Source organism: Aquila chrysaetos, chromosome Z, assembly GCF_900496995.4.
Source record: "Aquila chrysaetos chrysaetos chromosome Z, bAquChr1.4, whole genome shotgun sequence".
Classification (NCBI taxonomy): domain Eukaryota; kingdom Metazoa; phylum Chordata; class Aves; order Accipitriformes; family Accipitridae; genus Aquila; species Aquila chrysaetos.
The window spans coordinates 81,522,248-81,537,571 of record NC_044030.1 but is presented as its reverse complement, the minus strand read 5'-3'; the positions used below and the strand labels follow the sequence as shown (position 1 = coordinate 81,537,571).

The following is a 15,324-nucleotide window of genomic DNA, read 5'->3' as shown; positions in this document are numbered from 1 at the left end:
GACCCTTTTAAACCTTTATTTCACAGAAACACAGAAAGGTTGAGGTTGGAAGGGACCTCTGGAAGACATCTGGTCCAAGCCCCTGGTCGAGTAGGGCCACCTAGAGCCAGCTGCCTTGCCTAGGACCATGTCCAGACAGTTTATAAGTATCTCCAAGGATGGAGACTCCACGATTTCTCTGGGTAACCTGTGCCCGTGTTCCGTCACCCTCACTAGGAGTAAAAATTCATACCCATAGCATGGTACTTGTATACAGTTATCATCTATCCTCCCAGTAAATTAGACTGCTTGTGACCTTCGTGTCACACTACTTTTTCTAAAGGCTTTGAACTTACATGTTTTATAAAACAATTACATTTCCTTCCTTCAATATACAGTGTCAGTGCCATAACATATACACTTTGATCTCTTAAACCATCATGTTTTTACCTCAGCTTCTAATCCATCTTCTTCAGATTTATTAGATCTTAATTTAAAGGGCTCTAATTTATAAGCATGTCTAATAATTAAAAGACAAACCTGGATTTCTAGTTTTGGTTTATTACTGTTCCTGAATAACTGCTAAATCATATGGGTGAGGGTTTTTTTGTTTGAGTCATGTTTTATACTAAAAGAGAAGTCACTTAAGACAACAGGTGAAACACATTTCATCCTCTGAGCCTCTTACATTTTTGTAGGGCTAGATATAAAGGCCTTGGATTTCTAATATTTAGACACTGAAACCTTTAGACATCTATCTAGAAATCTGAGTTCCTTATAAAAATGGGGGATTTTAGGTATCTGAGAAAACAAAACGTAACAATTCAGGAAACACCTCAAGACCACAGACAAATATGTATGAACCTTCTATTCTGTTTTGAGGCTAGGAGCAGGACTATATGTAGGCTCCTACATATAGTTCAAGATACACAGCTTTGGACAAACATTTCTGATGTTGAAAGTGGCTCACTCCTCAAAGTCTAAAAGATGGTATTAGCATTCTTTCAGGAAGCAAGAAAAATCCCTGCTGGAAAGACTTTGAATAGAGCTTCTCACCTTAAAAAACAGTGCCCTAATAATCACTCTCCACTCCCCATTTAAGCTATTTTACTATAGAAAAAGCAAGACATAAGGCATTTTCTGACTGTGGCGGTGTGCTCCCCATGCCCCCTACCCCCGCAACCTGACCCTTGTTTCCAGTAACCCTGCTCAAGCGATAACCGCCAGTGGCAGTTGTAACGGATGCGTCTGGTCCTGATGGCTGCATCCAGCTCAAAGTGGATTTGGGGGAGACGGGTAACAACGCAATAGCCAAGGGCTAATTTGAACAATGCGCCCACCTAACCACAGTGTTGGTCAATGTCCGCCTCAAGCCAAATTTGGGAAAAGCTAACATCTGTAGTCGGTATACAAATATGACCATGAGTCAATTAACTTACTCCATAAATAGAGGACAGCCCAGGGCCCGTTGAGCAATCCTGCACGGCAGCGGGCTGCACGCCAGGATGTCCCCCTCAGCAGAGATGCCTCTCAGGGTTACTCCTCGAGGTTGAGAGATTCCTTGCCGCAACAGATTCTCAGCAAGTGATTAACAGCATGCTAATCTTTGAAATCTTAGCTAAGTGATATAAAGGATTGATTGCGCATATATAATCCTTTAGACATAAACTGCTGACCAAGTCTGGGACTAGAACTGGATCCAGCCGCACCTAGACTCCTCTCTGAGAAGGACTTTAGAACACAAGGGGATCCATTCTGAACCTTGTGACTCAACGGGAGGGTCTCCCTCACAGTTGTGTCTGACCCTGTCCTCTATGCAGTAAATACTCAAGTGTACCTTGCCATCAAATCTTATTAAACCACTGTCACATTTACTATCAAGCTTTGTTAAACTGCTGGTTTGTATCAATAAACATATCATTACTTCTCTCTTACGAGTGAAGTGTGTCACTCCATCTGCGACACTGACTGGAAAAGAATGAGATGTTTCCAAGAATAGGCAATAATGCAGCATAAACACATAAAATTATTTCCTTCAAAACCTAAAAGCTGATACTGTTGTCTACTTTTAAGCTTTTTTTTTTTTTCATTTTATGAGGTTGTCTTTTTCTCCTGAATACCTGGTTTTCTAAACATATGGAATAAAGAGGACAGGGCCTTGGAGAATTCAAGGAAATGCCATCAAACGTGGAAAGTTTCCCTGACTAGCAGTCAGGGCATGAGGGATTTGAAAGTCCACCTAAGTTCCTTTCAGCCTTGAGAGTGAACTGATCTTTGATTAAGTGAAGTATGGGCTTGTGGAGACTAAAAATTGATATCTTGTGCTTGCAATAGCCAGTAACATCTGGCTGCAGCCAGAGAGGCTGATTTGTCCACCACTTTTACTGCTAATGCCTAGATTATAGTACAGGAGAAAGTTCCCATATAGCAGCACAGAAACTGTTTTATTTCACAAGAGGACTGTTAGGAAAACTACTGAAAACCTGCACAGAACTCTGAAATCCTTAAAATGCAGAAGGCAAAGCAAATTAGGAATAAAGGAAGTCTGGTGGCAATTGTCTTTAACGGGTAAGAAAGCCTTACAAATTATTTTGAACTTACCTGTTCCCACTTTTGGGAAGCTGGGGGAACAAACAAGCTCTGAATTTCAATGTATTTTCTGTAAACTGCAACTGCCACTATTATTTTAACCTGACTCGTATAGCAAAAGTACAATTTAGTGACTATTTTAACTGAATTCCTATTTTAAATTCGAAGCAACAGGATAAAAATTCCTATGATGAAAATGAGTGGATGGAGAGAGTGGTTTCCTGGCTTTCCCAGCAAATTCTTATGTTACCATCAAAATTTCTCCTTTGCTAACAGAGCACTGTGCCTAATTTATTGCCATAATTTTCATCAGCTACATGTTATAACTTTTCTAAGACTACACAAAAATGGAAGAAAGTAGCATGAGTTGTTAAGGACTTGCTCAGAATACAGTTTTTAAACTCAGGATGCAGCAACAGCTGGAGGCAAAGTTTATCATCACCATCCATAGAATGGATAAGGGCTCAGCTTGTGCTAAGGATTGTAATTTTTCCCCCTCACACATCAAGCTGTCCATTCTCAAAATACACTCTATGCAGGCATATTGTAAGGAAAAAAAAGATGTCAGATATGAATTGTTAAATGAGAAGTACTGTTCAAGATACCTATAAGAGAAAATTTTTTAGCAGACCAACAGCTAGAAGTTTATATTCTTTTTGGTAGGCATCACAAATAGGAGTTGCAGAGAGAAATCTAAAGGATTACAGTATGTGTTAGGTTTTTTTTTTTTTTTTACAAAAAGCATGTTCCTCTATCAAGACCAGTAACATTTAAAAACATATTTAAAAATTCCATTGCATTTCACATACTGTAGTAGTTTGCAACATTAAAAATGTATTTATCAATGTACTTATCTAAGACTGATATAGAAGGAGGGTTTGAATCCTATAGTTTTTCCATTTTTGTCATCTTCAAACCTGCTTTGGGATAGATGGTTTTAACTGAAAAGCACTAAAAGTACAAACACATGGTGTCACCTCACATATGGAACTGTTCAGATCTTTGCCATCTTACCTGGCAACCCTTTCTAACTGAGACTGAAGAATAAATCAGATGTCAATTGGTGCACTTCACACTGAAGACAGACCACAGCTCTACCTCTAAGCATTAAATGAGAAGACAGTCCTGTTCTTTCACTATCTACACATGATGCTAAAAGCAAATGTGGTTTTCAAGTTATGAGCCCTCAGACTTTGACATGCCCTCAGATATTAATAACCTAATTTTATCCGTGTAGCAGCATGCTCTACTGCTACAGAGCAAGTTCAGCTGTAGAGTTCAGATCAAAGCACCTGTATTTAGGGAACCTATAATGGGAACTTGAATTTACATGTAGGTCCCTAAAGGTTATTGAAAGATTAAGCTGACCAGTCACTAGGATGAGAGTTAGCTGGTCAGACACACACATGCAGTGCTACTCAAGAATGCCATTTGAATGTCTCAGGATATCCTAAAATATCTACACATAGCCTGCAAATATGACAGGAACTTTGTGAAACCTTTGTCTGTCTAAAGCAAGTTGAAGTTACTACGATATCTCAAATGGGACAGGAGACTTCACTGGTCTATCATAGCTGAAACTATCTAAGCTCTAACGATGGCTGTACTGACTGTCCTAAGACTTTAAAAGGCTTAGTAAACATGAAGACATCCATATCTGGATGTTATATCAGTAGCTAGATCCCAACACTGCAATCAAAACCAGAGTGGAACAAATGCAGAGGAAAGTGTTTTCAAGGGAAGGCATGACAGAATTGAAACATACTAGTGTAACGCATATTACATGGAAGTTAACTGAACATGCTACATCTCACATATCTCAATCCAGCTTCACAACCATCCAGCTCTTCCTTCCAAGGCAACAGAGAGCACATTAGCTGGTAAGTCAGATGCTGGCACTAAAATACCAATCAGTCTGTAATCCTACAATATGGCGCTGATGCTACTTAAGGCTGGGTATTCAGCTGCAAAACAGTGCCTTGCTATTTAGAAGTCACAGTAATATCTGCTGTTATAGATTTGGAAACAAAAAATTAAAACATACAGCAATTGATAACATATTTCATCTCCGGGATAAGTAGGAAGTTGAAGGTTCTCAGAGAAAATAAATATTGCTGTTATGTAATACCGATTATATAATGTGACCTTCAGGTTATAAGCTAACACACATTTGTGAAACTGACTGAAGTATTCTTGTAATTTTTAACATTACTTATAGATGAGGATGTTTTGACTGAAGATTCCCTGTATCTCTTTCCAAACAAATTTCTACACCTGCCCTTGAAGAATGGTACAGCATTTAAAAAAATCTGGAAATCTAGATATTTATTTAAGACTACTTAAAAAAAAGTGTCACCCTATTTCTAGAACTATAAGCATAAAACAGTCATGAAAAACAGCAGAAGTTATTTCACCCAGATAACAGACACTCTCATTCTATAGTGCAAAAAAACCCAACCCAAAACATTTCTAACATTAAGTGGGAAACAATTTGTTTTTATGAACTTTGGTATCTACTGCTTAATATCTAAATTATACTGAATTTATTATAAGCATAGACATCTGTATGTTAGATGATGATGCAACAGTTCTGTTGGAAGGAGTCCAACACAGATGTGGCTACATCCACCAAACTAAAAGATAGAGTCAAAAAAGGGAATGATGTATATTGCCATATAAATCCAAGGAAAGTATGTGAACCCACAGCTGGTACTCAGCATTCTTTATCCTATTGGAAAGCTTCAATTCACTAAATAAGCATCATCAAGAAAGGATGCGTATATAGTCACGCAGTTTTGAAGAAAGGTACTTACGGCTTCCATTCTCCAAGAGAGGAAAGAAGTTAGTTTTTTCCAACTTAAGTCTAAGGGATACCCAGTAGCAAAAAACAAGCCTTTGTAGCAAGCCTTTGTTGTATTTGGAACATAAGAATTTCTCTTGTTAGCTCAAAAAACCTCTCTCAGTATGTAACAGAGCACAGGTAGCAGACGAAAACAATTTCAGACTCAGACCGTACCGTGGATGTGCGCTGCCCTCTGCTGTACTGCTTAAATTCTTCCACTAAGCCAAACAGCCATTGTGCTGTTACTTTTTAACATAGACAGGTTAAGATGCACTTTACCCCAAAACAAAATACTAAAATATCGCTACTCTGAGCACGCAAGCAGTGCCTGCAATGAAAAGATTTATACCTGTCACCTTAGACAAATGACAGAGACCTCTCAAGACAGATTTTTAAATGCCCATTTATACATCTCCAAGCAGATAAGGAAAACTACACTTGTTTTAGTTGTTCCCCCATGTTATTAGAGCAAGACCTTTTACCCTAATCAAGGTCCAGTGGTTAATTTTCTACTCTTTCATACAGAGTATGCTGATTCAAAGCAATATATGTTTCAGCCTTATCTGTAAGCTAACAAGCCTTCCATGGGAATGTGTCTCTTTTCGCCAAATACCATTTTTTTAGATGTTTCTCATGCAGTAACATTTCACTTTATTATAAACACTTAACCACATCTCCTAACTCTTCATCACTATGTAGTGAAGGTATTCAAGGCATCAGAACTCCTATGAAAAGCTGTAGTTCTAAAGTAAGCAAGCAAAAAAAAAAAAAAATCCCAAAAACCAACAAACAAAAAAACAACTCCGAAATTTTTTTCCACTACAACAAATGTTTTTGTTAAAACTTTGTGACGTTCATGCAGCTACACACGAACTCATTTTCAATGAAAACACTTGAATTTCCCTCCACCCCAAGGCACTGATTGTAATAGTTGAAGTAGCTTCATTTTCAAATCCTTCATTTCCTCTGGTAAAGAAATCTTCTATTTATTAAGAAACACTAGAATTATTCACTCTACCTGGTCTGTTATTAATCCATACAGATGGCAACAAAAAATAACATTGAAAAAAAATTAAAACAAGTTAGGGAGAATCAAAATGCCCATCTGCTATTTTGAACTTTCAAGATACATGGCTTTTGCTGCAAACTAAAGGATGGACTTGATTAAACAGTAACTTCTACTACCTTCTCTCCCCCAGCTGTGAATTTGTAATGAACAGGACACTAAAGTGTCTATTTCCTTCTTTGTTTTTAGAGAAGGCTTAAAAAACCATATATAATCTCAACTTGAGCTGAATGGTCCAGCCAGCTCAACTACTGGATTTTTGTTGCAGTGGTTTGGTTTCATCAGGAACACAAGATTCATAAGGAATAGAAAATGCTGAAGTGAATCCTGCTCTGACAGGTCTCACATTACGTTCCCACTTCTGGGACTTATCATGTAAATTTCTCAGAAAAACATACAGACCTGGAAAGTTCACAGAACCACTTTGTTTAAAAGAAAGTCAAATCTGAGGCAAAAATTCACACGGACATCTCAGTAAAGTCATCAAGATTATACCTAATTCCCTATGACTACTGATAATACTTGTCTAAACGTCTACTGTAGTTGGAATAGCATACATAAAGCAGAATTATTTGACAACTATTAAAATACAACTAGAATCCAACTAGTAGATCTTGAATTTGCTTTCTGATAGCATGTTAAAAAAGCTACTAAACAGGAATGTAACAATTTAATGAAAATTTAAATGGTTTGATAAAGAACAATTAGGATACTTGGGGTTAGAGTCACTTTACAAGTATTTTTTGATGCATTCTTTTTTCCAGCTTTGTACCAAGAGTTCTGAAAAAAACAATGTAATTATGATTTTAGCCAAGTTTAAGATAATGGTGAAATGTTTCTTGGTCTTAGGTAAAGGCAGTCAAATTTTACCGTATACTATTGTCCATACTACTTTCAAAAAAGGTAGCATCGCTCAAGAAAATTCTTGAGTTTAACAAAAAACAACTTACAGGTCCAGCTTTCAGTGTAAAAAGTTATGGTAGAACACAGGACTGTAAAATAAGCCAACTGAAAACTATACAAAAACTCCAGTGTTTATAAACATGTCTGTGTTGAGGTTAAGTTAGACTTCCATAACCTAGAGATGTATAAATGGCTCTTAAACTGACATCAAACCCACGTATCAGATACACATTTTTTTGTATCTTGCCTACTAATGTATTTAGAGAACAATTAATCTACTTGCTTTCTTATTCTTCAGCTGCTGTTTCACACTACTAATAATTTAAACCTCAACTTTGATTCACTGAACTAAATATTACCTTAGATGAGACAATATAACTTTACATTTAAAAATATATATTCTAATCTACAATACTCAGTGGGTTATACTCAAGGAAAATGGAACACAACAGTACCAACACATTAGAAATTAAACAACTGCTGTTATAAAATTATATTGCTAAAAAGAATTACCTGTTTTTGTTAGCAAAAGATTATCCAGATGTCTATCTCCAACTCCGAGAATGTAAGTAATTACACAATAACCAGCTGTAACAAGTAAATTGTAAACATCAATATCAATATCTTTCCTGGAGAGCAACAAGTTCCACACAATTAACAACAGTGTATGACATTATCTCAGTTCTTGTTCATTAGTAATAAATATACCATAGACACTGGGGCAGGGGTGGTGCTGGTGAAGAATAATCAAGATTGTCAGCACTGTGAAGAACATTTGAAGTAACCGATTAAAAACTCTGAAGTTTATTCAGTACTGCCTAGATTTTAATTTCTTACTACACAATCATGCGCTTAACACTAAAAGCCTTAATTCATTCAATATTGGGATCAAGATACTTCAAAGGAAGATGAAGTGCTTTGAGCAAAATGAATGTACTCATTTTGAACTGAAGACTGTAACAAACGTTAGACATTGATATGAATCAGAATGTATACGTCAGCAGTATTCACAAGCTAAGCAGTAAGCCAGACAGTGATAAGTAGTGAACTGGGTAATTGTTACTTTCACCCACTAACAAGAACAGTTTGAAGCAGCTCTAAAGACTGTGCCATCAGAAAGCAAAGGGGAAAGGAGAAGATACTGAGGAGCAACAACCGAATTCCCTTTTTTTGTTTTTTGTAGAATGAAGTTGCTTTTCATTTAATGGACAGCAAATGTGATATTTAACATTGCTGCCAGTTTACTGAACGACACTAACGCTTTTTCTTGTCATCCAAATGGAACAAGAAGTTGAATGTAGCCTCACCCCCCCAAAAATCTGATGTTTTAAAAACAAATAAAAATTTTTCACCTCAAATACAGATGATTTCTTATTATATAAATGCTTTACATCTCCCTGAATTATAAAGGCTCCAACTCATGAAGTGGAAGGGTCAGAGGCAAGATTATTGCTAGAAAGCAAAGAATATTTAACTTCTAGTCTCCTTTAAGGAGAACAAAAAGAGGGCTGAGGAGAGGAATTGCGTATGACATGCCAGGCTCAAAACCGTTCTTTTCACAGGGATTCTGACAGCAAGTACATGCTAGTGCCCTATCTACAGTCATCTGACGTGAAATGTCTTAATACCTCATCTACCCTGTCCTTTACACTTCAGATATGAAGTTACCAACTGTAAGACTGTAACTTACCACAGCTCTTAACATACGTGTCCATCACCTCTGCACTTATTCCATGAGGGCCAGTCTCACTAGGTGCGTGTTTTCTGAAGAAGTTCTGGAGGGGAAGTCATCAACATATTTAGTTATTCCACATGATCTGAAACAGGATCTTTAGAACTGGTAGAAAAAAAAGATTTAAATCAAGACCACAAGTGGCCATTACTACAATCTGTAGTAAACTAACAACCACTCCTTAAAAAACTAGTAAGATCTAATTTCTTATCGCTTTATTTTGTCTTAATCATCACATTCCTATACTCAAGAGAAACAGATCTCAAGTTCAAACTGAAAAGCAGTTTTCTTTATTAACAGCTTCAATGCATTGAAAAGTTACTGATTAATAACTATGAGTGCAAATACTTCCACAAGAAACTGTTTAGGCCAGCTCAACAAAAACTAAAACAGGACTAACAGTCCAGATTAGTAACTACATTTGGAACACACTCTCTTACAAGGTTTATCGTTGCTATATGTCTCCATATTCCTCAATACAACCAACCACTACTGAATTTAAAAGGAAAATCTAAGTCATCAAATGGAAACTTCACATTTCCTGTGAAACGGGAACAGGGCCAAAACAGTCTTTCGCACCACTCAGAAGAAAAGTGTGTTTGTTTTTTTTTTTCTTGACTGAGATGAAAGGTAACTAAATTAAATCCAAGCCTAAGCACAAGTTTCTTCAAGTAAGCAAACACAAATCTAAGCAAGCACTGGAAGAGGAGCTTTGTAGGCAACTAGATGACATATAAGTGACTAAAATCATAATGAAAAAATGAAAGGAATCTTAAAAAAGAGGAGATGGTACTGAAGGAAGGTACCTGCAGGCAATTTAAGAAAGTTTTGCTTGAAAAGCACTCCTGTTGTAATGTGTATCAGAGATTTAAGGCCTGGAGAAAGCTTTAATTATCTTTGCTTGCAGAAAAAAAAGCCCTTCTGAAATACGTTAAAAAAGCTGACAGAGTAAAGATTCTGTTAAATGAAATCCCTAAGCGAAATGTGGAAGGAAATTTTTAACTGCTTAACAGGATACTATAGTGAGATCTACTTTGCGTGCTCCAAAATGTTAGATGCTGTATGTTAAAAAAACAAACCAAAAAAAACCAAACCAGAAACTAAACAAAACACACACATACTTCAGACCATCCAAATGCTAAATTGTCAAGTGTGGAACAGAAATACCTCTAAAACATAAACTGTAATTTCAAGATTGTTGACAGAAGGTAAATAACACTCAAACATCAAAACACCTTTTCTGTCCTGCAGATCTGCATTATCAGCCCATATTAGATTACTTGCTTTATTTCTTTTCAGAAGTGAAACTTTTAATATCTATATACAGTACCCACCTTTATTACAAGAGCTGTGACACCCAAAATGAACATTTACAAAAAGAATAAACCAAACTTTCACAACACCTAAAAATGTTCATTTAGTTTTTATTTCCTTGGCCTACAATGCCCAGCTATTTTATCATGCTTTGGCACAGGAAATCTGAGCTCTATAATGTATTTTGTCATTGATCTGTGAAGTAATTGCAGATCACATTCTTTTGGCGTCTTGTCTATTTAGATTAGCAATTCTTCACAGGAAGAATTGCTCCTTATGTCTGCACAGCAACTAAAACAGTAGGGCATCCATTTCAGATTGGAATATGATGTTGTAAGTAATTGCAAAATTACAATTTCACAAGCATTTCTAAATATATTATTTTATAAAAACATCCAATGAACTAGAATACGAGTAGTATGTTTCCAAGATTACAAAGGATTGCCAAGAAAACACTTTCTAAACTGTATGATTATTGAATGTGTAGATGTAGCTTATCACCACATTTACAGAATGAAAAGTTCAAGAAACGTAAGCAACTTGATGCCGGTCATTGTCTGACTAATGATAAGCATTTTTTATAAATGATAAGCACTTGATATGCTTATTTGTTAAGCAAACGATAATGGCAAGTGACAAGCATTTTTTAATCTCTGTATTTTTAATATATGTAGTTTATAGTAGCTGGGAGCTGTTTACTTTGGCTCCCAGTTACTGAGCTATGAACACATGCAAACTTAACTATCAACTGGAAAAAAGGGAAAAAAGGTACTGGGACAAATTGAATCCAACATAAGCATGCTGTGTTTTCATTAAAAAAAACTTATTAGCTATATCTCTCATACAGCAATTTGGTATATTTTTATCTAACTATATTTATCTCAACCAGCTGAACTCTGCTACCTAGCTTGTGTGCTGTGCTTGAAACTAGCATGAATTTTGTGTGCCGCTACTCAATTATGTGTCCCTACTCAATTTCATGACAGTTACAGAAAGTTTGCTAAAAAAAAAAATATCGCACAGTATCTATACAGCCACTATGGCAGGGAAACAGACTTCAGAAATTATATGAACAAACTATTTAGTTGTTCCATCAAAAAAAAATTATTAAAACATACTTTGACCAGGTATCAAGCCAAAACTACCACAGGAACAACAGAAACACTTAACAACAAAACAGTACAGTAGAGTGTCACGCACCTACCATTCACCTTTACAGCAAAGCCAGAATTTCAGTATCACAACTAAATTACACTTTAATTACTTAAATGGTATTACTTTTAGGACATGAGATACTCATGTGGTGATTTAAGTATATATTTTTTAAAGTAAAACATCTGCTGTAAATATACTTATGTTTCAAGCTATAATTTTTCTTCTAACAACAAATACAAAAATCAGTGGGAGACTAAAGACTAAAGAGAGATCTAAGTGTGCAATTTATACTGTTTGATCAGGAGACGACTTAAAAATCCCCCATCACGTACCTGTATACTTTCCTCAGTAGCAAGAACTTCTGCAACTGGTACTGACTGAATAAACTGCATGAAGCCTGTGACAGAAGACAACCAAAAAAAGAAAAATCTCCAATGCATAGAACTTTCAGGCTACTCTATAATGCATGTTTATTAAAGGACAACACTAATACACACTTTCATTCAGCTGCCTCTCATCAGCAAAAAAACCATTTTGTTCCAATTTTCTACACCTTCAGTAGTTTTGAAACAACTTGTCATTAACACCAAACTAGCTTGCAGAAGGTCTGTTCTTCCAAGTTTTCATGGGAAGAGAAAGTATATCAATGGCTTTCTAAATATTTATCCAGAATGCTTCTAAAAACATAGTCAAGTTTGATTTTGTTTTGTCTTGTTTTTTTCCTCCATCTCATGCAAAGATCTATAAATAGGAGAGTTAAAAGTTATTTGTCCAAGATCACACAGCAAGCTAGCAGCAAAGATAAGACTACTGATTGTCCCATACTCCAAAAACCAGACCAGGCTTCTTTTATGAAGATATTTGAGTCGCTTATGGAATACTGTGGTCACTCAGGTTGTTTACTTCCATGACTTCTATTGCAATAAGACTTTCTTACACATTTGAGCTCCTTTATAGAATGCTGTACTAAGCAAAACATCTCATGAAAACAGTGTCACAACACAGTCTATGAACAAGGAAGAAGATTCCTCCCAATACTGTATTTTTAGGAAATAAAAGTATTCATACCATGTTTTGTACTAGTTGCCAGCACTTTATAGGGTGTCAGTTTCAAATCCAGATTCTCTTTTCTTAACAGCTGGAAAAAAACAACACACAAAAGCGAAGATGAATGCAACAGAAAGGCAGCTTCTACTTCTAAAACCAATGTGTATTGGACATTGATCTCCACTGTTCTTCATTTAAATTAGTAACGAGTGAAAGTCTGTTTGACTTTTTTTTTTTTTTTTTTTAAAATCTACACAGGATCATTGCATGTCTATAAAGAAAAGAAAAAAGCCACCTAAGATCTGAGGACCCTGGAATGTATTAGCAACATAAACTGTGTTAACAGGTTTTAACAGTCTTGCTCTCAACAAGGAAAATCAAGAGCAGAGAAGGGCAAGGATGTGGATTAATATTTCTCACCTTATCCATGAGTGAAATAATCTGAAGAATAAGTTGATCTTGACGTAAATCATCACCATGCTTAAAAATTACAGGGTATTTGCCTCCATCTTCTGTCTTGAAGAATAACTGAGCAGGCATTAAGGCACTCTGGAAAAGGAAACTTGTTCTACTAAACTGGTTCATATTAACATGTTGCTACAGTAGAGTTCTAAAATATAAATCTTTGTTTACTGCACTGTAGATAAGAAGTGAATTAAGCAAGTATCAGGTCATCGGATTCAAGTACCAAATTCAGTTACAAAAAAGGTTTAGAATAGTCCCATTTGAATACCAACAGTGTGGCAGTGAGTACCAGATCTCTTTCGCTGTTCCTCCAGTTTGGTAGAAAAGAAGCAATTCTAAAGCTTCTAAAAGCAGTTACTCATTGTTTAGGACTAAACAGTTAGAACATACCATTTCTAGTTACCAAAAGTGTGATCTAGGCATGTTTTAAAAAACACAAAACCACAAAAAACCAAAACCCCCTTAAGACTTTCCTCCTTTTTTTAGCAAGGAGTGAAGGATACATTCCCTTGCCACATCCCCCCTCCAGCAGCAGAAAAGTACAGAAGTATTCAAGTTTTGTTTGTATGCATGTAATTCCAATAAACACAGAAGCACTATGCAAAAGGTCACAACAAAACAAATTTAAACTGACCAGATCAAAAAGAGACACAATTATAGGATAAACATCAAAGAAATGCTAGGGGCAAGACATCTTAAACAATTAATTGCTTCCTTAATCTATTTAGTAAAAGCAAAAATGCCTTTTTACATTGTTGTTTGAGAAAGCCAATTTAATTGTTTGCAATTTCTCTGCATAAAATGGGTTGAAGGGAATCAATTACCTACATGAATTATTTCATCTATTGCAACCGACCAAGTCACTTCCCTCAAAACCAAAAAAAATATTCAAGGATACAGAGTTTAATATTTGAGCAGTTACATTAGATTTTCACATGCAATGAATGCTTCAAAATTAAGTTCGATAAATAAAGGAAAAATAATTCTTTAAATAGTCCTACAAAAGCTGCCATGTGATGTCCAAGAGCACCAAAAATTAGTCATTTATCCAACAGTACAGAATGAGAGATTAAATGGAAATCTGCAACCTTTTAGAATCAGGTGCATCAAAACCATCTCTGATTTTGAAATAAGTTATATCTCAGATTTTTGGTCCTAAGTTTTCTACATTGCTACAGTAGACCAATATGTAGAAGACTATCTGACTTGAGTTTGTCCTGATCAAGTTAAGCAATTATGCTTGATAGGAAATATTTAGTTGCTGTTCCAGCAGTATTTTTGTCAACATTCTTCCCCCAACCCTTACAACACATTCATGCTAAAAGTTGACCCAAGTTTGCAAAATCTTGTTTTCACGACAACATCTTTCCAATGCTGCCTTCAACCTGAGGTGCAAGAGCATGCAATTGAAGAAGCATACTCTTCAAAGAGACTAACTGGTATATAAAGCGGCAAGCCAAAGCTGGGAAAACAAGAGATGGTTTGGTAGAAAACTATGCAAAAATGTTCATCTCTGATTTTAAGTAAACACAAATTATATCACAGTCACCAAAGTTTGAAACTACTGGGCATAATAAAATTATGAGCTAGTAGAGATGATGGATTAACACTGGTTGTCACAGCAGCTTGTACGTTTTTTAACTGGCAGAGAATGCCTCCTGGACATAGGCCTGACTCATAAAGCACATTTTGGTCATCTTAAAATTAGATCACAGTCACCTTTGTGAGTTGAAAGTAAATTTATATAGAGGTTCTACATCACTGGACACAGGTAGTAACTTACATTCCAAGCAATAACTTACATTCCAAGTAGTCTAGGAAGCAAAATAACCCCAGGCCTTTCAACTGTTTATTAACTAGTTTAAGGGATGGCCATATGATCACAAGCAACTGCTACAGATTGGTTTAAGGACTTATCAACCACAGGGATATAGGATCTACCTGTCAGCCCACTGCAAGTGCATGAAACGGACCACCTTATTGCTTTCCAGTCTCCACCAATTTAACAGTTTTATTTTCCAATGTAATAGGCACATACATCTAGCTGACATCCCGCACACCTGACTTGATTTGTATGATTCTGATCATACATGGTATTCCTATTGAATACTGTCTAACTAAAGCTCAGAGAAATTCTGAACTAGGAAGCATGCCTTGAGCTTGGGGACTTCATAAACTTTATAAACTGTATCATTCTTACAAAAGCTGCTTTAAAGTTTGCACATGAACTTG

At 36.0% G+C, this 15,324-nt stretch overlaps 1 protein-coding gene across 2 annotated transcripts in view; it reads right to left on the bottom strand.

The window, feature by feature from the left end:
* Positions 1 to 15,324, bottom strand: part of PIK3C3 (phosphatidylinositol 3-kinase catalytic subunit type 3) — an 81,432-nt gene that overhangs the window by 33,614 nt on the left and 32,494 nt on the right. For both annotated transcript variants that reach the window (XM_030004229.2, XM_030004230.2), the window contains 5 exons: positions 13,048 to 13,176; positions 12,649 to 12,718; positions 11,913 to 11,977; positions 9,070 to 9,154; positions 7,893 to 7,967 (listed from right to left, as the gene is read on the bottom strand). In XM_030004229.2, coding sequence (XP_029860089.1) covers positions 7,893 to 7,967; positions 9,070 to 9,154; positions 11,913 to 11,977; positions 12,649 to 12,718; positions 13,048 to 13,176 — 424 coding nt within the window. The remainder of the gene's footprint in view (positions 1 to 7,892; positions 7,968 to 9,069; positions 9,155 to 11,912; positions 11,978 to 12,648; positions 12,719 to 13,047; positions 13,177 to 15,324) is intronic.